This window comes from Diabrotica virgifera, chromosome 2 (genome assembly GCF_917563875.1).
Source record: "Diabrotica virgifera virgifera chromosome 2, PGI_DIABVI_V3a".
NCBI lineage: Eukaryota > Metazoa > Arthropoda > Insecta > Coleoptera > Chrysomelidae > Diabrotica > Diabrotica virgifera.
In genome coordinates this window covers 279,859,100-279,884,534 of record NC_065444.1, presented here as the reverse complement: position 1 = coordinate 279,884,534, position 25,435 = coordinate 279,859,100, and the positions used below count along the sequence as shown (strand labels likewise).

At 34.9% G+C, this 25,435-nt stretch overlaps 1 protein-coding gene across 1 annotated transcript in view; it reads left to right on the top strand.

Moving 5' to 3' along the window:
• The first annotated feature begins 7,411 nt into the window (after positions 1 to 7,411).
• The window catches only part of LOC114332117 (homeobox protein rough-like), a 45,880-nt gene continuing 27,856 nt past the window's right edge, over positions 7,412 to 25,435 (top strand). The window contains exon 1 of the mRNA XM_028281849.2: positions 7,412 to 7,975. Coding sequence (XP_028137650.1) covers positions 7,717 to 7,975 — 259 coding nt within the window. The 5' untranslated portion in view covers positions 7,412 to 7,716. The remainder of the gene's footprint in view (positions 7,976 to 25,435) is intronic.

The following is a 25,435-nucleotide window of genomic DNA, read 5'->3' as shown; positions in this document are numbered from 1 at the left end:
AAGTCAAGTTTGTTGAGTAAAATCAAACTAGTTTGACTTGATGCATCTCTAGTTCCAAGTGTAACCTAGGTGATGGAAAAATATTGAATAAGAACAGGCTTGTTTTGCCCCCTTATTTTATATTTATTGCTATTTTGCAGCAAGGGTGTTAAATTAAGACATTTTTAACCAATCATATCTGATAGAAAATTTAATTATCTTTGTTTTATTCCCTACGACTTTGTTCCAAAATGAATCGTTTTAAAATTGTAAGCATAGGAAGTAGAAAAAAACGAAATTTTTAAATATTTTATTAATGTTCCGGATATATTTGAGAAGGAGCATAAGTCAATTATTATTATTAAAGTTGTCACCTAATTTTATCTGCAAAAATCCGAATGCCACCTCTCACATTCACCTAAAAACAGATCTTTCCTGGTCTATAGTTGTTTTTACACTTTCATCGTCATTTGCCAACAATCCGTACGTCGAAATTTATTCTACAACCGACTTGTAGATTGCTATTTGTTTTCGTAAATTAATTTTAAGAGACCAAGGTAACGAGTTTAGTGTTTGTACCACATTTAATTTAGACCCTGTTTTATTTTCGGGTATAATATCACAAGAGAGTGAGAATAAATTGACAATAATGCGACAGTTTTTCGAAAATGTGTTGTCTGGCAATAGACACGAGAGCCCGCAGGGCTCGAGTGGACCGCACGCCTCTGGTTATTCTGTCTTTTATGGCCTCACCACCTCTCCCTGTCTTTGTCAGTTTACCCCCAAATATGTACCTACATTGGTCACATTTCTGAATGGTTTCATCTTCTAAGTCGAGGTCATCTGCAGTATTTTCTCGTCCTACGCAAAGATATTATGTTTTTTGGACATTTACTTCGATGCCCCATTTTTTGTACTCTTCCATTAGTTTTCTAGCCATATACTCCAGGTCTTCTTTGTCTTAGGCAATAACTACCTGGTCATCTGCATAGTGCAACGTATATAACGTTTCATCACCAATAGGTAGCCCCATCCCTTTTATATATTTTGAACAGTATGGGAGATAAACCTTGCTTCAGTCCTTTTGTTACCTGAAAACCATTAGACACCTCTTTTCCTATTTTAACTTTTGCTATCGTGTTCTTATATAGCTCTTTAATAGCGTCGATTAGTGTAACGCTGATACTGGTTTTCTCCAATACTTCCCACAACTTCGCAACAGGCACGGTGTCATATCATCATCATCATCAATGGTGCTACAGCCCTATGAAAGAGCCTCGACCTTCCCAAGTCTATTACGCCAGTCAGTCCTATCCATTGCCAACCGTTGCCAGTTTGCTGCGCCTATTTTTCTTCCATCCTCATCTACACCATCTTTCCATCTAAGTTTTGGCCTACCCCTATTTCTACTTCCCACAGGTTGTGACATAAGGATTCTTCTAGGAGGGTTGTTATGCTGTGATCTTGCTAGATGTCCTGCATATCTTAGTCGTCCTATTCTTATAAGAGATACTACGTCTTTTCCACCAAATATATGTTTATATCTGTGGTATACCTCGTAGTTGTACCTCCTCCTCCAAATACCATTTTCACAGATGCCACCGAATATGCCTCTCAGGATCCTTCGTTCAAATATAAGCAGAAGGTTTTCATCTGCCTTGGAGATGGTCCATGTCTCCGATCCATATGTCAACACTGGTTGTATAAGGGTTTTGTATATGGTTATTTTTGTTTTTTGGCTTAAGTTTCTGCTTCTCATATGTCTACTCAGTCCAAAATAGCATTTGTTCGCTAGGATTATCCTTCGCTTGATTTCTTCTGTCATGACGTTTTCTTTGGTGATCAGGGAGCCTAAGTATGTGAATTTGTCCACCACTTCAAAGGTAGAGTTATCAACAGAGAATTGGTGACCGATGTTTATGGCTCTATTGTTGGGTGTTGATGCCACTGTCCACCACTTCAAAGGTAGAGTTATCAACAGAGAATTGGTGACCGATGTTTATGGCTCTATTGTTGGGTGTTGATGCCACCATCTTAGTTTTCTCCTCGTTTACTGTCAGGCCCATATTTTTTGAGGCATTTGAGAAGGTGGTATACATTTCTTCTAGTTTGCGTGTTGTGCGGGCAACTAGGTCCACGTCATCGGCATATGCGAAAATTTGGGATGATTTATTAAAAATATTTCCTCTGTTGTCTATTCGGGCATCTCTGACCGCCTTTTCCAGAGCTATGTTGAAGAGGAGACACGCCAGCGCATCTCCCTGTCGCAGCCCAATATTCGTTTCAAACGCCTGTGATTGTTCGCCCTGTATTTCGACTTTGCAAACGACTTTACGCATTGTAGCCTTAACCAATCTTATCAGTTTGTCAGGGATGTGGAATTCATCCATGGCTTCATACAATTTATTTCTTAGGACACTATCATAGGCCGATTTAAAATCTACGAAAAGATGGTAAGTGTCGATATTGAATTCATTGGTTTTTTCCAGTATTTGTCTTAGCACAAAGATCTGGTCTGTTGACCATATGACATAAATGTCATAAAGCATGTGACGGTGTCATATGCTTCTGTTAAATCGACTAAAAGTAAATGCACTTCTCGAGATCTTTTCTCGAGCCTTTATAGGTTCCTTTGTAATATTTAGTTACATTTCTTTTTGTCTCTTTTTTTGTGGATAGAGGTTATTGCCAAGCTTCAATCTTCTGGAATATTCTCTTGTTTGATTAGACATTTATTAAAGATCTCTTATATCGTCCACAATGATTGGTTGTACTTCGTCTATTGGATTTGTTCTGAAGTATCTGTAATAGATTTCGCAATGTGGTCTTGCTTCAATAGGGATTTGTAATGTTTCTTCCATTCTGACAAACTTATGGGATTTAATCTCCCTGCTCCATTGTGATCTTTTCTCAGGTTTCCTATAAACTTCAATGCTTTAGATATTCGAGTTCCACCCATATAGGTAGGTACCTATCTGTTTATTTCTTCATTCTTTTTGTTCCACGTTTCGTTTTTTTCTTTTGGTGTTAGTTTTCTTAACTTCTCTATTCCAGTACGTTCTCCAGTCTTCTGGTTTTTGTGTTTGTAGTCAGATTCGATAAGCTTTCTTTTTAGTATCTACAACTGTCTTATTTCTTGTAACCACCTTTTACAGTTCATTCGTCTTCTTCAGGTGTCATCTCCGCGACAGAGGTCGGCAATCATCATAGCTATTCAGACTTTAGAGACGGCTGCTCTGAAAAAGTTTATTTGATGTACATCTGTATGATTCTCTCAGGTTTCGCAGCCACGATATTCTGCGTCTCCCTATAGACCAGGGCGCATCTGTAAAAATATTAGTACATTTGGATGTTGAGAGGTGACTCATATTTTTTTGCAGAAATTGCTTGAAAATGACTCATATAATAATATTTGAATTATCCTCCCACTCAAAAAGGTCCGGAACATTGTTTAAATAATCAAAATGTCAAAAAATGAAGGAAAAATTCGATTTTTTTCTTCGTTTTTTGATTATAACTTTAAAAGTATTTATTTTTGAGAAAAGTTGCACCAACATAAAAGTTGCGTAATTAAATTTCCTGCAATATAGGATTAACTAAAAATTTTAAAAATTGTCACCCTTGTTGCAAAATAGCAATAATTTCGAAAAGACCATAAAAAGACAAGTATTCGCATTTTACGTTTTTCAACCATTTTTTTTTTTTTTTTTTTTTTTTTTTGTAAGCATTTATTAACAATCAGAATTACATAATTCTATAAGCTAATTTGATAACAAGTACAATAACATATATCAATGTATTATTGTACACTAAAATGGCGTTATGAGGTACATCACCCAGCGGTTTCACCTCAGTTTCAGCGAAGATCTATGGGCCATAATCTTCGCAATCTTCTGTTGTTTAGTGGCTGTAGTAATGCTAATATTAATTGGTTGGGGTGGTCTTCCAATTTCTCGTGATGTCTGTTGGCTCTTTCTTGAATTACTGTGCTGACTAACGGGATGTTTAGGTCTGTATGAAGGGTTTGGTTGGAAATGTACCACGGGGCATTTGCGATGGTGCGTAGAATTTTTGATTGAGTTCTTTGGATAATTTTTGTGTTTGATTTGCTGGCACAACTCCATAGTTCTATACCGTACGTCCATATAGGTTTGATGACTGTTTTATAAATCAGCAGTTTGTTCTCAATTGAGAGTCGAGATTTTCTACCTATAAGCCAATTAATTTCTTTCACTCTTAACTCAATTTGTTTCTTCTTCTTTAAAATGTGTTGTTTCCAGTTTAATTTAGAATCAAGATGAAGCCCCAGGTATTTGACGATGTTCTGTTGTGGTATGTTGACTTGATTAAGGCTAATATTTGGGCATTGGTCTTTCCTTAGTGTGAAAGTTATATGTGTTGACTTAGTTTCGTTAGCTTTTATCTTCCATTTCTTTAACCACTGTCCAATTTGGTCTAGGTGTTCTTGAAGTTTTAATACTGCAGCTCTTGGATTCTCTTCAGTTGCAAATATTGCTGTGTCATCAGCGAAAGTTCCAATGGTGGTTTGTGGAGAGGTTGGTAAATCGGATGTGTACAGTACATAAAGAAGTGGACCCAATATACTACCTTGTGGGACTCCTGATTGAATTTTGTTACGGTTTGATAGTTCATCCTCCACTTTAGTTTCAAATTCTCTGTGATTTAGATATGATTTTAATAAGTCAAAGTATTTGTTGGGTAGGGATTTTTTGATTTTATAAAGTAATCCTGGGTGCCATACCTTATCAAATGCTTGGCTGATGTCCAGAAAGGCTGCTGTGCAATACTGTTTATTGTCCAAAGCTCTATTAATTACATTTGGTATGCGATGGCATTGTTGCACTGTAGAATGACCTTGCCGGAATCCAAACTGGTGTTCTGGGATCCAGTTTTGGAATTCTAGGTCGCTCATAATTCTTTTAAGTAACAGCTTTTCAAGAAGTTTTGACATTATTGGCAGTAGACTTATTGGGCGGTATGATGAAACATCCGTTAAAGCTTTACCAGGTTTCGGTATCATAATTACTTGGGCAATTTTTAGTGATATAGGCCAATAATTAAGTCTTAAGATTGCATTTAATATGTACAATAACTTCATTATACCTTTTTTAGGAAGTTGTTTTAGCATTGTTGCTGTTATGAGATCAGTGCCTGGTGCCTTCTTTTCATTCAAATGATTAATTTCATCTTTGATCTCCTTCGGTGTAATTAAAGTTAGTCGCTCTCGTTGATTAATTGGTAAGGCTAGTTCCTGCTCTACTTCTTGTACTTGGTCATTGTCGTGTGGCTTGAAGACTTCAGTTAGATGTTCAGCAAATAAATCAGCTTTTTCTTTGTTGCTTTTTGCCCATGGTCCTGGTGGTAATGAGTTTTTCCGAATTGGAGGTGAAGTATTTATTGGTTTATTTTTATTTTTGATTGGTTTTCAGATAGAGTTATCTTGACGCGAAAGGTTTGATACATAGTTTTCAAATGAGTTGTTTCTCATCTGTTCTAGAGCTGTTTTTAAGTTTCTTGTTTTGTTATTATAAATTGTCCTGTCGTCTGGTCTGTGAGTTCTTTGCCAAATTGATCTAGCTTTTCGTTTTTCTGCTACTAGTCTTTTTATTTCAAGAGGAATGTTGGTTGAAAATTTTTTTTGTCCAGGTTGAGGGGTAGACTGTTTGGCAGCATTTTGAAGTAAGTTGATTAGATTATTAGTTTCTGTTTCTATTTGTTCGGGAGTTTGCAATCTCACTAATAGATTTACTTCCTGTTCTATGATTAGCCGGTATGTGTCCCAGTTTGTTTTGAAGTTATGCAGTCGAGATGTTGGTTTGTTGATTATCACCGTTGTGCTAATTGTGGCAATTATGGGACTATGATCTGATGATAAATCAAAACTTGGTACTACATCTGTATATGATTGAGATATTCCGTTTGTAATAAAGAAATCCAATAGGTCTGGTGTTTTATTTGGATCGGTTGGCCAATATGTCGGTGATCCCGTCGATAGGAATGAGTAGCTTTTATCCTGGATAACTTTTGCTAGCTCTCTGCCTTTGGTGGTTGTTAGGCGTGAACCCCATAGCGTATGTTTACAGTACTATTTGTACTACACTTAGGACCGTCATATTTCACCCAGAAAAACTTTATGATGTGATAAAACAATACTGTAAATTTCATTAAGATCGGTTTAACGGATTTTGCAAAATAAACTTTACAATCCAGCTTTCGCAAAAAAAATTTATTTTTTTAAAAAGTTTCAGCACTGAAAATAAAGCAGATAGCAAGTTAATTTTTTTTAATTAGAATAATACTGTATATTTCATTTGCAATTTGCAAAATTCAAATCGGTTGACTAACACAGCGTCAGGAATTTTTTTAAACAAACATTAATTTTTAGTGCTACGCGCAGGACAACGGATACGTTCTCTCTGATTGGGCATATGGGCATTCCAATGACCTTTGATAATGGTTGATAAATTTTAATTTTCAGTACATTTCGAAATAAATAAATAAATTTGTTTATTGCAAAATAAAAACACATAGGTACTCTGTCCTTTGAAATAACACTTTTTTTAGCAAAAACTTTCTTTGTTCATATATTTTAACTTACAAAATAAAAGTGTATTATTTTTAAACATATGCAATTGTTTAAACAATTTTTCACAAACAATAATCAAATTAGTTTGATTTTTGTGGAATTAAAATATGAACATACAACAAAATATAGAGTAAGAAAATAATGTATTAAATAAAGATTGGAAGAAATTTTGGTGGAAATCAACTTGTGTGAATCGAACACCGCTGTCCTGCGCGTAGCATCAAAAATTAATGTTTATTTAAAAAAATTCCTGACGCCGTGGTAGGTAACCGATTTTAATTTTGCAAATTGCAAATGAAAAATACAGTATTCTTCTATAAAAAAAATTAACTTGCTATCTGCTTTATTTTCAGTCCTGCAACATTTTGAAAAAATTAATTTTTTTTGCGAAAGCTGGATTGCAAAATTTATTTTGCAAAATCTATTGAACCGATCTTAACTAAATTTACAATATTGTTTTATCATATCATAAAGTTTTTCTGGGCGAAATATGAAGGTCCTAAGTGTAGCAGAAATGGTTGAAAAATGTAAAATGCGAATACTTTTTTTTATGATTTTTTCGCAATTATTGCTATTTTGCAACAAGGGTAACAATTTTGAAACATTTTAACCAAACTTATATTGTAGCAAATTTAATTAAGCAACTTTTATTATAGTGCAACTTTTCTCGGAAGTGAATACTTTTAAAGTTATAATCGAAAAACGAAGAAAAAAATCGAATGCTTCCTTTATTTTTTGACATTTTGATTATTTAAACAATGTTGCGGACCTTTTTGAGGGGGAGGATAACTCAATTATTATTATATGGGTTAATTCCAAGCAATTTCTGCAAAAAAATTAGAGTCACCTCTCAACTTCCATCTCAAAACAGATCCGCCCTGGATTACTATGCTTCTTTTTCCCTGCATAATCAATCGGACAGCTCATTATGCAAGGCAAAATTCGAGGAAATCGTAATGTGGGAAGACGAAGAACATCCTGGCTTAAGAACCTGAAGTGAATGAAGGTCTCCTACACAGTAATACATACACAGTAATTTAAGATAATTTTATCTTTATTGTCTTACTCAATCTTTTAAGATACTATTATTATTGAATCTTTATTTCTTCAATTTTTTTGCTTTCAAGAGAATGACTACAACCACTACGCCTCAGAAGCCAAAACCTACCCAGCCCTCATCCCCGAGAGACTTCTTCCGTAAACTCTACGGCGATCTCGAACCAAAGACATCGCAGGAGGAAGAGACCAAATATTCCGTGGCTCTCAAGAAAACCGACAGTGATATTGTAGCTCCCATACCAATTCTGGCTACGTCCACTTTGCCGTTTATCCTTCCACATGACAGTGATTCTCAACTCGCTGTAGCTGCAGCAGGATTATCAGCATTCTGTAAGTCATTTTTTTTTTTCATTTTATACAAATTATGTAGTTATAATATAATTTTTTCCAACTTTAACCACCAAATTCTATTGTGTTATTCGTGACGAAAATAAAATCTGATGGTGTAGTTCTTTATGTCATGGTGTAGTTCTTAAATGACATCACTAGTTTAAAAATCGATGGAAAAATCTTTCTTTTTGCTGATGATACCAGTATCACTAACTCAATTGCATCTCTTCATGCAACTATAACTTATTATTTGCTTACGATAAAAACCTGGTCTGGCTCTAATTTACTCTCTTTTAACGTGGATAAGACAGTAGCATTATCCTATAAAAGTGCTCTTCAACCCCTGCTTGTTAATAACAGCCAGATCTCTACCGTTGATTCTGTAAAATTTCTTGGTATTTTTTTAGACAGCAATCTCAAATGGTCCCTTCATATCGATTTGTTAAGTAAGAAACTCGCCTCAGCCTGCTATGCTATAAGATCTGTTTCGAAAGAACTCAATTTAGCATCTTCTATACTAACATATTTTTCCTTGTTCGAGTCTCATCTTCGATATGGTCTTCCTTTTTGGGTTTCTAGTACAACTGCCCAATTAGATGTTACTTTTAAATTACAAAAAACAGCAATAAGGTATCTGTTTGGCCTCAGAAGAACAACAAATTGCAGAAGTTACTTCAAAGGTCACGGAATTTTAACCCTTCCATCTTTACATATTTTAGAAACTGTTTGCTTAATTCGTAAACACATGCATGTCTTCCCAGCAAGGCCTCATCATGACTACTACACCAGAAATTCAACTTTTGATGTCTATTTACCGATCCCGTCCTGTGAGTTAGTAAAGAAATCTATATTATATTCCGCAAAAAACTATACAACCATCTCCCTTTACAACTCAAATCTGCAACATCTTTCCCCAAGTTCCGTAAAATGACAAAAGCTCATCTATCTAAAAGACAATATTATTCAGCAGAAGAGTTTGTTTCTTAATGACTAACTAAGAAATTACAGTAATGTACAAGTAACCAAACTTAGATATCTATATTTGGGTGTCACATGCAGCAGCTTAAACCTATTAGTTCCTATGTCTGTATTTTACTTTGTTGTATGTTCGCTTTGCAATTTCTATTAATTTTTGCAATATATCGGTTTTACTAAGGAAGTAAAACTTCACTTGTAGGTAGATGGTATATAAAAATTTATTAAAATTTTTATCTAAAAAGATCCAGATTGGATTGAAGTGGGTACATCTATAGTACAAAAAACAAACGTTTTCGGACCAATCAGTCCATCATCATGTTGAAACTTTAGATCCAAAGTCGTTGGAACTAGCTACATAGATAGGTCAAAAGACCTTAGTGTTACAATAATTAGGCAATTTCGGCTATAACAATGTCGACAATAAGTCGATGTTAAAAGAATATAGAAATGTAGTGAGACTATAGTGTAGTCTTCATCTTGTCTTCAAACTAAGTTTCTATATTCTTTTAACATCGACTTATTGTCGACATTGTTGTAGCCGAAATGGCCTAATTATTGTAACACTAAGGTCTTTTGACCTATCTATGTAGCTAGTTCCAACTACTTTGGATCTAAAGTTTCAACCTGATGATGGACTGATTGGTCCGAAAACGTATGTTTTTTGTACTATAGATGTACCCACTTCAATCCAATTTGGATCTTTTTAGATAAAAATTTTAATAAACTTATATACCATCTACCTACAAGTGAAGTTTTACTTCCTTAGTAAGTTTTTTATTATGGTATACAGCCAATGAGAGGAATCTTTTCCTTTATATTTTATATCGGTTTTGTTTTTTTTCTATACTTTATTAACTTGTATTTTTTTATATTGATGATTTATCAAATTTCAAAAAATTGTATTTGTTATTGTTATTATTTTTTTTTTCTGACTTTATGTTAAGCTTTTTCCATAAAATTTGTATAATTTTCAGTGACAATAAAGCATATTTCTATATCCTCAGATATTTGATATAAAAAACTGAAGCTAAATTCAGTCCCTAATTTTGTGGCGAGCAAAATATATGAACTGTATAATAATATTGTAAATTCTGGTTCTATCTTCTCTTTTATTCTTTACGTGCCATTTCCGCGAAGGAGGTTGGCAATCATCACGGCTATTCTGATCTTAGATGCTGCTGCTCTGAATGGTTCGATTGATGTGCATCCGTACCGTTCTCTCAAGTTGAGGAGGTAACCATGAGGAGATTCTTATCCTTCCTACACTACTCTTGCCCTGGATTTTCCCTGGTTCTATCACAATGCTCAAAAATAAGATAATAGTTCTGTGTGCCTTTATTTCAGGCAAGTAGCCAAGGGAGGGGTCCATGGGGTCCGGACCCATCCCAAAACTGCCTTGGGTTTTGTACCAAGACAGCGAGTTTATCCTCAAGTTATTAATATTTTTGAAAAAGTGAACGTAATTATTATTAAAAAAAAAACTTATACAGAAGTAAAAACTTCAAGTTGTATACTCGTATAAAATCGTTTATTAAAAAGTTTTTATACCAGTATACAACTTGAAGTTTTTACTTCTGTATAAGTTTTTTTTTAACTATGGTATACAGCCAACTATTGGAATTTTTCCATTGATTTTATTTTTGTAATTATTATTATTTCTTACTAGGATTATTTCTGTTTTTATTCAGTGTACGGATCAACTTATATCAGCATTTCAAATTCTTTTACCTGCATTTGCCTCTACAGAAAAAGCAAAATTGCTAGAAAATTTGGCTGCCTGTTACTTCCACGACATTTCACTTACAACAATAAAAGCTGAATATAATATGTTATGGAGTAACTGTAATACAATATCAACTTTTGAACCAAATACCAAAGTTCTCTACGTAATGGGACATTGTAATAAAGATTTTTTCTAAACATTTACAAATTCCTTACAATTTTGGCAACTATACCTATCACAACGGCCAGTGTAGAACCTTCGTTCTCAAAAATGAAGCGAGTAAAAACTTTATCCAGAAACAAGATAGGAAACGAAAGACTCAGTTTATTGGCTATTTGTTCCGTTCATTGGACGTCGAAAGCCAGATACATAGATATCAAATCATCATCACAGATGTCATACAGCGAATAGCATAGCTGAAGTGGAATTGGGCGGGCCATGTAGCCAGACTGAAGAACGGTGGTGGATCCAAAAAATTACAGTGTGGAGACCACAAACAGCAGAAGAGATAGAGGTAGACCACCTACACGATGGACAGACAACGTCAAAGGGTTGCTGGGAATTGGTTGCTGGAATCAATGTTCAACTTTGGATGCAGAAGACTGGATGATGATTATATATCAAATAACCAAAAATTATTGGCTAGACAGCTGAATAGAAGACTAGGTGAGATTGTCGGCATATACTTATATGTTATTTCTTAGTAAAGTAGTAAACACTTCTTATTGCAATTTTAAAATATTAAAATAGTTTTTTCAAATTTTGCATACGGATCTATTCTGAATATTTTTTTAATACCTTACCGTCTAATCTACCAAAAAAATTGAGTTAAACTTAAAAGGTAGACAGATGCTGTCAGAGAATATCTGGAGAAAATGGGAATGAGACAATTGGAAATAGTGGCACAGGACCGACAAAACATGGAAGGCAAGATAAACGCGGCAAAGACTCACGAAGAGTTGTAGCACCATCGATGATGATGATGATGATGATATGTATACTCTGTCTGCAAATATTAAAAATTTGGCATTTTTAAAATACCTCGGCTTTTTGAATTTTGCAATGACGGAAGGCACAATTCTATTTGATCCTATCATGTTTATAGCGAATAAAACGGTTATTCTTTCTTTGCTTGCCTTGCTACTATACCACTATACGCTATGAGCTCGTAGGTAGAGGGATAATTAAAAATTCGCGAACGCCAGTAGTGACAAGTCTGTAAGCTTTTACTGGAAATTTGACATAGATGTCAAAGTGATTAATTTAAAACATTGAAATTAAAAACATTACTAGGAAATAATATTAGTTGGTCAAAGCTGTGGTGTATATTTTTAACTTCAATAAACTTACGTTTTAAATACTTAATTTAAGTTTTTTTAATATTTCGTAATATGTAATTATAAATTAATCTAAGCGCCATCTACACGATAATTGTGAAAGTATTCGAAGTAAGAAATTAATATTTCATTAATAGAACGTTAAAATGATTAGCAAAATCTTTAAAAAATTGATTACAATTTAATTACTTTTTTGCTTTGTAACTATTAAGCGGTAACAATTAAATAATTAATTTAAAAATTACCGGTGAAAGTTGCATTATTAATCCGCTAGGTGCGACACCAGCGAAGCTCAGAGCGTATAATATTGTTTGAATAGATAGAATGACAAATAAGGTGTCAATGTCAAATGAAAGCTTATAACCTAAATATGGTTAAAGGGCATCCATAAAGGGAGTTCCGGTTCGAAAGTTACAAACCGGAAATACTGTTTTAAAATCGCCGAAATAGTGCAAGTGATATATTATTCGACGCACATTAGCAAGACGAAAACAAAAATATACTTATAAATACTTTGTTTTTTGTATTACTTCTGACTAAAAAGTTAAGATCGGAAATTTGGCAAAAATGACTAAAACAAAATTAGTGAAATCGTTTATCAATCGACGTAAAGTTACACAAAGAGTTCAAATATCGACTACCGGTTCTACTTTGGGTGAAAATCTAGGATTTACGAAGTCCAATCGTTTGTTTATAATCTATAAAGTCCATCTCTCATTCATTACAAATGAATATTCCTCCGTTACGTGTAACATTAGCCACCCACACTGACTTATATAAGTATTATGATTGAGAGACGTCATTGGGAAAATTCGACTCTTCTCGGTACGCGACATTCCGAGGGTTGATAAATATTTCCTCCCACATTTCCTACTCCACTCGTCACCGGCAACAATGCTCTCCATTCTGAATTCTTCATCTGTGCAAAACTAATCCCATCATAATAATATTTTACATTTTCATATTGTTATGGACTTAGCTGTTCTCTCTTTATATTTCGATTCGAGCTGTGAGAACGGACACCTTGCAGTTTTGCGACTTCAAATCTGTTCTATCATATCTACCCAATCGGAAAATATTTCACGGTTAAAACTCGTTTTATTTTTGTTTATTTTTTATTAGTTATAAATATCCAACATTACAATCTCTCTTTTGGTATGAATTTTCACATTTTTTTCTACACGCCGTATTATCGGTAACTTCAGGGTTTCTGGGAAACTTTTTAGGATTAAGATGAGAAGATTATTTCTAAATAAATTGCTACTCTCATTAAGGTTCTTTTTTTTCTTCTTCTTCTTCTAGTGCCAACTGCACTGGAACGATATTTCGGGACAGCGGCACAGCAAGTTAATGATGGGGTGGCCAAACCCCTCGCTAACCGACGAGGCCCTACGACTCGGAAGGAAAAGCTTAGGGCGGTAACTGGCTTACTAACCGGACACTGCACCCTAAGAAAACACCTGCACAACATGGGGATCTTTCACGGAGACCCTGTTTGCAGGAGATGTGGGGAGGCAGATGAAACTGCCTCACATGTCATATTTGACTGTCCAGCCCAAACCCGATGGCGACTGCAATACGGGGTCGAAAACTCGAACCTAAGTGTCAGAAGTCAGGTAAAGAACCTAATAAAGGGTCTTGTCCTGCTAGCTACTACTATCATTGTTTGATTTGCGTGTATAGATATAATGCTATGTAGAAATGCGTTCAATGATTGTCCCCGTTTAGGATTTAGTCCTCTTCAGGGTTTGTAGTGAATGTAAAATGTGGCAGCAAAAGCAAACAGTCCGAAAAACACACTGGGGCAAGTGCCGTATCCTGGTGTTTTTTGGATTCCTGGGTTATGCTGGACGGTGGTGTCCAGAAGGCTAAAAAGTCAACAGAGAAGAAAGTTTGATGGATTGTTGTTGGTTCCATAGACATTTACGTGTACTGTCCGTGCTTTGCTCTCGACCAGTCTCCCTAGAAACCCTTGTACAACGACAGGCGAACCTGCGTCCCTCGTCGGCGGTCAGGAGGTGGCTTTGAGCGCAGCGTGGACAGTGAGCGTTCGAGTGGAGAAAATAGTTGCGGCTATTTTCTTGGGACGAACAGGTATAATTGTGCAATGAGGTTGGGAAACCGCAAAAAACCAACTTCTCCCTGTTCGGGGTAGGGAAGAGGATATGTTAAAGGTGGGTACGGTAGGCTAACGGGGTAGCCTCGAGGATGTTTTCGTACTCTACCGGGAGTTCGTCAATGCATGTTTGCATTAGAGCAGACGGTAAATGAATCTTTTTGTGTTTGGGCTTTCGGTAGAGTACGTGGCCGGAAGATGAACAGGAACATTTGAGAGTTTCTTGTGTGTCGGAGAGGGGATCGTTGATTACTTTGATTGTGAAGTTCCTGTTCAGAGAGTTTATTCTCTCGGTGATTTTGGGGATGTTTGAAATGTTATGGATTTCGTTTGAGGGATATCTCCAGTGCTCGTAGTTGCATATACGCAACATTCTACGTTCCGCTCGCAACAACCTCTCTTGTTTTGCTCTTGTGCAAAGAGAGTAGAGGCATGACTTGTACTCCATTACGGGTCGAATAGTCTTGTAAGTGTGAATGAGAGTCTTCTTGTGTGTCTTGCCAATTCGTCCAGAGAGAGGGTAGAGAAGTTTGGCCCTGTTCCTTACCCTACCTAAAGTTGCTTTTAGATCTGCGTCCCAGTTAAGAGTCCTGGTGAACAGTACTCCCAAGTAGGTCGCAGTCGGGCTAACAACAAGCCTTTCTCCCAACAGTCTCAATGGATATTGGTCGTCTTCATTAATTATGATTCTATGTGACACAGAAGCGGCGCGAAACACAATTGTTGTTGTTTTGTTCGCGTTCAGCGTGACTCTCCACTTACAACACCATTCTCCGACCCCGTCCAACAGAGCCTGGGCTCTTCTATGGATGAGTCTTGGGTTGTATCGAGAGGTTGTTGTGAGCAGAGCCGTGTCGTCTGCATACAGAAACAGCCGAGTACCTGGGATATTTTGGTTGGTGATATCGCTGTTGTAGATGATGTACAACAGCGGTGCTAAGACTGAACTCTGGGGAACTCCAGCTTGTGGAGTGAAAGGGGTGGACTTTTGCTCGCTTATTTTCACTCTGACAGTTCGGTTGTGGAGGTATGAGTGTACAATTTTGGTAAATTGTAATGGTAGCCCGATGTCCAGAAGTTTCCGAACAAGTCCGTCGTGCCAGACCTGATCGAAAGCCTTCTGCACATCCAGGAATGTGGCTATGGCGAATGAGCCATCGTTGATGGTTTGGGTAACTTTAGTTGTGAAATCTATTAATACATGTTTAGTAGATTTACCAGACTGGAATCCGTATTGGAATTTTGGTATGATGTTGTGGTTTTGGAGAAAGTCATTGAGCCTCTCTTTTAGGATTAGCTCAAGAACTTTACCCAGAGTGTTGATTAAAGATATTGGTCTGTAGGATTCCACGTCGGTTGGGGGTTTGCCTTTTTTCAAAAGCATGATGGTATTGGCCACTTTCCAAGGAGTAGGAAAGTGGCTATTTTTGAGACATGCATTGAATATTTTAGTTAGAAGAGGGATGATACTCTCTGGAAATTTTTTGAGGCACCTTCGGTTGATGCCATCAGGTCCGGGAGCGCTGTTTTTGCCCATTTGGCAAAAGCTCTCCGTTTCCCTGTTTGTGAGGGGGTCCATGATAGGATCATAGACTGGAATGTGGTGGTTGAGAGTAACATTTACTCCTGCTAGCTGGGAGAATGGACCTCTTATAGGTAACAGACGAGTTAACTTCAAGTTAAGTAATCCCGAACCCATTGGGGACAAAAACCCAATGATGGTTTAACCCGAGACCGAACGGTGTGCAATAAGCCTACTCAGGCTGCAGCACGGGCCCCATGGCCACCCGGTTCGATCTAACAACCAAAAGAAAAAAAAAAGTGCCAACTGCACTAATGAAGGTTGGATATCCATTGCAAAATCGTCTCTGTCTTCTGCTTTTCTTCAAGGCGTCTGTGTGTTTAACCCGGTCCAGTCACGAACGTTTTTCAGCCAGGATATTTGTCGTCTACCATGATCCCTATTTCCTTCGATTTGAATCTTCATAATCAACTGCAACAACTAGTACTTATCATTTCTAAGTATGTGCCCCAAATATACTGTTTTTCTCTTTTTAATGGTGGTCAAAAGTTCTCTGCCACTCCCCACTCTGTCAGTAGCGGCCGGTCAGGGTCGGCAGTGCCGACCCACACATTTATAGATATAGATTTTTTTAATATTTAATTTAATCAGAGTTGATGTCATTTGTATCTGTGAAATAAAAAAAAATGTGTGTGTACTTTGTACGCACGTAAGAAGTTATACTTCTATTATTAAGATTTCAACGAAATTAATATACTTAACAGGTTATTTGTATTTTATTTAAATATTAAACTAACTTTCTTTACCTACCACTTTTAAAAAATTTTTATTAAAACGATACCAAAAATAAAAAAAATATATGAATCGTCCGGGATTTGAACCCGGGACCTCTTGATCTCCGGTCACACACTCTACCACTGAGCTACATCCTTTCTGCTTTGACAGGTTACAAGATTTCTCATATACTGACCAAGTGAAGTGTATACAAAAATACTTTAAATATACTTACTTTTATTATAAAATATTTTATTCCCGAGGAAGACAAATCCAAAGACACAAAAATTATAATAAATAATACATTTACTTAACACTAATACATCCTTTTATATGATATAATATGACTTATTTGCGCTGACAGCGCTGATATATACATCTTGAAAGATTAGCAACGAAATACATACTACTGTCTGTGTGCGCATGCGCCCAGAATGTGATAAAATTTCACTCTCGATCGTAAAGTAGTATAACTTCAAAAACTCTGTCAGATAATACAGACTAATCCGAGCGTTAAGTGTGATCCCTGCGCATAAGAGACTTTTCAAAAAATGAATGATCCGAGCCGTGATCTTCGATGAATTGAATGGTCTCCAGGCAAAAGTTAAAACTATTGCACCACAAGCTTTATTTACTCACTGTCATGCGCTTAGAATGAATATGGTTTTGCAGGATACGTTTAAAAAATTAAAGAATATCGTCTTTTCTTGCCATTTTAGCTCGCCTAAACAGACTACTGTTTAAGAACAATTTGTTTCGAAAAAAAAAAATGCAAACAGTTTGTCAGACGCGATGGAATTTTAAATCTCGGTTAGTTTTCACTGTAGCAGATTTTCGTGAACAGCTTTTTGGAAGTTTTTTTATTTTATTATCGAAGGCGACGATTTTGAAAGCGGTGATATCTCGATCCGTGAAGCAATCGGTTAGAGAACTTTAACTTTACTCTTTTAATATTCTTTTAAATATTTTTAAGAAAGTGTTTGCCCAAACCCATTTGATATTCATTGTTGTTCAGAATCAGTCAATTGTCATAATTTATTCCAAAAATAAAATAAGAAGGCTGGTGCAAAATCTCTGAGATTTTCGTAATGATAGTAAGTTTCCAATATATATGACGTTATATAGTGACGACAATATATAGTGACGTTTTGGATTCGCTTGATATTTTTGAACCACCCCAAAAAAGACAAAGGCATGATACATGATACTTACATATATAACGAGTATATTTTGAAGTTTTGGATACCTGCTTGCTTTGCAGCAAGCACCTCTACCGGTTTCTTGCACTCTCTGATTGGACTAGAATATGGCTCGGCTGTATTTTCGTTTTGCAACGAAATTGAAAATGGTTATTCATTTTTGATTTACATATACTCTGATTGGAGTACGAAGGGAACCATTCTCGTTGGAACGTTACCGCGCTGAGCAGATGGGACGTGAATTGTAAATTGTAGAATTCCCTCATCTTTCTTATTCTCAGCATCCGTATGGCTTGTATATTGTAGAAGCCTCGGAGGTGTAACCAGAGAAGGTTCCCATTGTTTTCATTCTGGTGAGATGTAGAATAGCATTATGTTGTTTTATATGCCATTAGAGTGAAAACTTAGTCTTTTGTAGCAATTGCCGCTAGGGCATCTATGCCATTTCGTTCGTTGCAATCCGGGACTGCACGCTGGGGTTTGTTTTGGTTGGATCGGGGAGAGCAGCATATGTGCCTCCTGATGAGAGGCTAATAAGTTTCGAAACCGGTAGAGGTGCTTGCTGCACTCTCTGATTGGACTAGAATATGGTTCGGCTGTATTTTCGTTTTGCAACGAAATTGAAAATGGTTATTCATTTTTTTACATTGAGATCTATTTTATCTAAAACGAAACCTAACAATGAACAAAAAAGAACAAATAATTGTATTTATAAAATACCTTGTGAATGGAAATTTTTGTATTTAGGTGAAACATCAAGACCATTAAACGTTAGAATAAGTGCGCATCAATCTTATATTAAAAATAGAAAATAAACCTTTTAATAATTATTGTAAATAACGAAAAGTATATTATAATAACGTATTAAAAAGAGACTCCTCTCCACAACAAATCGGTGTTGTTAGTGTTAGGGGAGGAAGTAAGGGTAATCTTTTTTCACGTCCGTATCGTGAAGATCGCATATGTCATCCTGGGTCGATTGATGCGATGGGTGATGGGTGGGTAGATGGATTTATGTATGGATGCAGTGGCCGAATTCACACGATACTAATTACATATCATTATGGTTACAATAGGCTGCTATGATGATACGAGAATCGGTGCGCGGTGTTTAAGTAACTAATCAAGCGTGCTTCCTTACTTGGTGTCTGATTTCGTGTTTGTCACAGATTTTGCGGAGTTTATTAAATATTCGGGTATCGGGTAATTTATATGCATTGGGGAGTGAGTAATTCCCAAATCGGAAATTTGTTTGTGACAAATAATTAAGTATTAAGATGCGTAATTTAAAAATACCGGAGGTTACGCATACTACGCTAATATTCTTCTTAATATCTTTTCATATTTTTCTATTATTAAACTATCTTTCATTCTACAATTATAATTCCATCCTTTTACTAGCAACAACACATACCTATTACAACTCAAAGATCGGGTAAATTTTGACATAATTTTTGAATTCTCATATTTGTTACATATATTTATATTTTGTACTAAACAGCGTCCTAATACTGGTTATTGTAATTTCAGCATTTAATTTTGCCGTACCTATCGGACGCCTGAGGATGCATAGTAAATTAGAAAATCCGAAACGTAAATTATAGTATGCGTCCGTGGTAAAGTACCTAAATTGAATGTACCTAAGTCTTACATTATAAAGAAGCCAATCTAGATTTGCATATACACTTTATTCATTCTAATCAGGCCTACGAAGGCCATACGAAGCAATGAGATCACTACGAATACCAGAGGAACTTAGTTCAGAGAAATAAGGAAAAAAATATTATGTTAGTGACACAATTCCCTCCAGGCCGAAACCAAATATTTTGAGTAGTATGGACATCTATATTAATAACCTATATGTTTCCTGCAGTCGATTTTGATGATATACATAGTTATAAACAAATCAAGATCAAAAAACGGTAAATTTTCGCTTTTTTCGTCTATAACCAAGAAGATAAGTAATTTAAACAAATTTGAGAGTGAGAAATTCATAAATCGTATAAAAAATTTTAATGTGGCGTTCGCTGAATATGTCTATTCTTATTGGTTGCTTAGAAAATTGCAAAATAAATAATAAATTTTGAGTTTTTATAAATATTCATAACTTATGTAAAAATGAACTTAGAATCTTCTTATTACACAGAATGCTGAGGCTTCTGGTACTTAAATCATATCCTAAATTTCAAAGCAATTGGTCAAATAGTTTAAAAGGTATTTAATTTGTTTATCCCAAATTAATATTTTTTCCAACCCTATAAGTCAGAAAATGATGAAGTTATACTAATACTTTGGATAGTTTATGAAAGAAGAAGATTTATACTATTAATTTAATTAAAAAAGAATGACAAAAAATAATTCTAAGTACTGCAAAATTATTTTGCAAAAACATGTGAATTAAAAAAAGGGGGGCTAACTTCGTCCCTAATTGTCCTAGGATATTTGTTTTTCTTTCTAAATGTGTATAAAAATTCAGTCTTTACAAATATGAAAAAATAATTTTTCTACGGGTAATGGTTTAAAAGTTATTCTAATTGTTTATAAGTAAGCAAAAAATCGACGTGTTTTTGCAAAATAATTTTACACTGTTTAAAATTACTTTTTGTCATTTTTTTTAATTAAATGAATAGTATAAATGTTCTTCTTCTCAGGGGCGGCTTTACCTATTGTGCAGGGTGTGCGGTGCACACGGGCGCCGAGCGCCAAAGAACGGGTCCTTTACTTTGTTTTTCAACATAAAATATGCTTTAAAACGATTAATGAAAAATTACATTGGATTCTACTACACCTTTGGATATTTTAAATTACTTACATACAAATAAATTACTTTCAGTGTTCCCAAATTTGTTCACTGCTCTTAGAATTTACCTCACATTGCCAGTGACAGTAGCGCACAGTGAAAGATCATTTTGTAAATTAAAAATAATTAAAAATTATCTAAGGTCAACATTGTCGCAAAGTCTATTGACAAATTTATCACTAGTAAGTATTGAACATGAAATAAAAATTGAAGTAAATAATATTATTCAAGATTTTGCTAATGGTAGGGGAGACCAAGCGGGGATTTTTGCAGTTACTCGAGCGCGTCAGATTATCATATGGGGAGAAACGTGGTACCCTGCAGATGTACCTCTACCATATATTGGCTCTTAACCCAGGGGAGTTCGTTCAGGGGGGCCCAAAAAAAAATCTATCCTTGAAAATACTTGAAATTGTCAGATTAAGATAAGGTAAAATAAGTACATGCAAAAGAGTGTATATTTCAAAAATCTGACGATTTGAGCGGAACGGAAATGAGAGAGTCAAAAAGTTTCACAAAAAAAGCGAATATTTCGCAAAATGAACGTCAGATCGAAAAACTAAAAACTACGTGTACAATATTTTTCTAAAATCTATCGAAAGATACAAAACATGAGCCCCCACGGAGAGGAGTGGGGGTAAATTTAAAATTTTAAATACAAATCCCCGCTATATTTCCCAAAAGCTGCAAAATACATTTATTCAATATTTTTAAAAAATTTATCGAATGGTACCAAACACGACCGCCCATGGAGGTGAGGTGGGAGGTTACTTTAAAATCTTAAATGGGAGCCCCCATTTTTTATTGCAGATTTGGATTTTCTGCATAAAAATAAGCAACTTTTATTCGAAACATTTTTTCAAATTATGGATAAATGGCGCTATAATCGGAAAAAACGATTGTTGGAAATGGAAAATTAAATTAAAAAATGGGAAGTCCCCACTAAAATGGAAAATTTTACTTAACTTTTTTTGGTTTCAGGACCTAATAATCACAACCCAATAGGTCCCCAAAGCGCTCGAGTGACTGCACATTTAGCATACTTTACTCCCCTACTCCTAATGCAAAAGCACGAAAAGTATCTTTTTTATAATTATATGTTGTAGTACGTGTCCTGTAATAATTCGTTAATAAATTATTATTGTTTTTTAAATGATCACAACGTTGTTCTTTTTTATTCAGTTAACCAATTCCTTCCTAAAAGTACTATTTACTCGTGGACTCAAACCTGTCAAACTTTCTCAACCAATTTTTAACCTTACCTCAAAGATAAAAAAGTTAATTTTTCATTAAATATTTTTAACAGATTTGGGTAAGTTGTTCCGCAACCTTTAAATTGCAATATTTGCATCTGGATTTTTGTTTACATTATAAGCGTACCTAATGCCTCTAATACCCCATGTACTAGTACTAGATAGTAGATAGGTACCTATTCGACTATTCCATTTTGACTGCGCGTCCACTAAAGGGCGCCAGTGCATCGACTGCACACGGGCGCTACATGGGCTAGAGCCGCCTCTGCTTCTTCTATAAACTGTCAGAAGTCTTACTGTAACCTCATAATTTTCTGACTTTAGTGTTGCAAAAAAGAATAATTTGGGATAAACAAATTAAATAACTTTTAAACTATTTGACCAATTGCTTTGAAATTTAAAATATAATGTAAGCACCAGAAGTCTCAGCAATTCGTATAATAAGAAGGTTCTAAGTTCATTTTTACATAAGTTATGAATATTTATAAAAACTCAAAATTTATAAAATCCACAAGGAAAAGACAAAGTTTTCCTGTAGTTGGCTGTATACCATCAATCACAAAATTGAAAAGAAATCCTTTGTAAAAGGTATAAAATTTTTTTTTTTTATTAAAAATCCCTTAAAAGGGCTACATCACAACAAAACGTTTTCGATTTTTATAAAAAATCATCATCAGTATTCGATAAACTGGATGCTAGCTGAGTCACAAAAGAAAAATATCTGGGTAAAAACCCTTTACATAAAATATAGATGCCTTAAAAGTGCATACTTAAATCAAAAGGCCTGTGATGGTCACATGGCAAACAGGACAACTTTGCCATTAAGTCATTGAAATGTGATCAACTCATTTTGGATCCCAAGTGTTTGGAAACCTGTATACTTTACCTTAGGGCATTATCCTGTTTGCCATGTGACCATCACAGGCCTTTTTATTGAAGTATGCACTTTTAAGGCATTTATATTTTATGTAAAGGGTTTTTACCCAGATATTTTTCTTTTGTAGCTCAGCTAGCATCCAGTTTATCGAACACTGATGATGATTTTTTATAAAAATCGAAAACGTTTTGTTGTGATGTAGCCCTTTTAAGGGATTTTTAATAAAAAAAAAAAATTATACCTTTTACAAAGGATTTCTTTCCAATTTCAAAATTTATGATTTATTTTGCAATTTTCTAAGCAACCAATAAGGATAGACATATTCAGCGAACGCCATATTGAAATTTTTTAGACGATTTATGAGTTTCTCATTCTCACATTTGTTTAAAACACTTAACTTTTTGGTTATAGACGAAAAAAGCGAAAATTTACCGTTTTTTGATCTTCATTTGTTTATAACTATGTATATCATCAAAATCGGCTGCAGGAAACATAAGGGTTGTTAATATAGATGTTCATACTATCCAAAAAATTTGGTTTCGGCCTGGAGGGGGATGTGTCACGAGAAAAATCTTATTTCTCTGGACTAACTGATAAATTTAGTTACAATGACGCTAATTAATACAGTCAATCAATTTTTGAAAGAAGGGTCATTCAAATAAGTTTAACGTCAATAAAGGTTTAAAACAGGGAGACCCCCTGTCAAAAAACTTATTCAACCTAGTACCAGAAAAAATAATTAGAGGAGCCAAGATCCAGACAAGCGGCACGATTCTGAACAAAAGATAACAGTGCGTAGGTTTCTCAGATAGCTTGGTTTTCTGACACGTTTAAGAATAGAACTGCGAAAATTGTTCACAAAATTTGAAGAAGAAACTACCAAATATGGCCTGGCGATAAATCAAGAAAAAACTAAGTACTTAGTTGTAAGTGACTATTTGTAAAGCTATCAATATTTACTGATGATGGTCCGATAAGACCAAAAATGGTTTGATATTTTAATTTATCAATTTTTAAAAATTAACACATCGATACAAAAAAAAATAATTGAAAAAGAATAATTGAAAAATAATATATTTTTGTACGCGTTTATGATAAATGAATGGATGAAAAAAAAACGTATTTGAAGTGTGTACAATTAATTTATTATTATTAATTTATTAATATATTAATTAATTTTACATACTTAAAAAATACTTTTCTTTGCCCATTCATTCCTTCATTAAAAATAGTACATTGTTTACCGGGTAGGAAAAGCTTAACATTCCTGGACGACTGTGAAGATTGCTAAGTCGAGGCGCAAGCCGAGACTTAGCAACACAGAGTCCAGGAATGTGGCTTTTCCTACGAGGTAAACATACTATTTTTCCGCAAATCGTTTAAAATTCGACAGATATTGATTGATTTAAAAAAAACGCGATAATTTTATTCCCAAATAAATGGTGCTTTGAAATTCCTAATAAAATTACTTGGGTTACTATGGAAACGTATTGAGGTTGAATTGTCAAACTTGACGCTTATAAATTTAATTGCTGGTGTTCTCGAAAGTAAAATGATAAGTGATGATGAAATTTCCATTCCTGGGACTCCTCCAGAGCTGGTTGAGGCAGTGAATACTGCTTCATTAGAATTATTGCCAAAGAAATCAAGAGAAAAGTACGAAAATGCATACAGACGTTTTATGGATTATCGCATGAGTAAAAATATGTATTATCGTTTATGTAGAACACTAACAACTGTACGGAAATATCATTTCCTTACAGTAAGGAAATGACATTTCCTTACAGTAAGGAAGTCCTGACTTTTTCTTCAAGAAATTTTGACAGGAATGTCAAAATTTCCTGGCGATTTGCGGAAAAAGAACTTTTTATACTTTTTTTAAATTTTTTTTTATTTGAACTACACACACCGGCAAAATTAGCCGAACACGTTAAAAATGGGACATGTTTGATGTCTCGTATTTCATAAACCAGTGGTCCGATTTAAGTGATTCTTTTAGTATGTTATAGCCTTATTATTTCAGAATATCGGTGTAATAATATTGTTGCTAGACAGGTAAATGTCATTTTATACCGGGTGTAACAAGCATACTGTGTTTTTTTCTTAAAGTTCGGAACACCCTGTGGAATATTCCAGCATATATAAAATATTAAAATTAAAACTCGATTGTAGAATTATGCTTTCTTAACATTTTCTTTTTTGATTCATTTGCTTATGTTGGAAAATAAAAAAGTTATGTGCTTTAACAACTAACCATGTTTTTATCAATACATCCTCATAGTAGGATAGAAAAGTATGCTAAATTTGCAATTGCTCGAGCGTTCTTGGGACCTGGAGTGGATTGTGAAGAGTGGGTGCTACAACCAAAAAAAGTTGAGTTAAGTTTTCCATAAAGTGTGGGACTCTCCATTTTTCAATTTAATTTTCCATTTCCACCAATCGTTTTTTCCGATTATAGCGCCATTTATCCATAATAGGAAAAAAATGGTGCGAATAAACGTGGCTTATTTTTACGTCAAGGATCCAAATCTGCAATAAAAATTGGGGGCTCCTATTTAATATTTTAATGTAACCCCCCACCCCACCTCCGTGGGGGGTCGTGTTTGGTGCCATTCGGTAGATTTTTGAAAAATATTGAATAGGTGTATTTGGCAGTTTTACGATCTGCAAAATATCGCAGGGTTCGTATTTATAATTTTTAATTTACCCCCCACCCCTCTCCGTGGGGTGTCACGAGCCCCCACGGAGGTGGGGTGGAGGATTTAATTTAAAATCTTAAATAGAAGCCCCCAATTTTTATTGCAGATGTGCAATCTTTACGTAAAAATAAGCAACTTTTATTCGACATATTTTTTCGAATTATGGATAGATAGCGCTATAA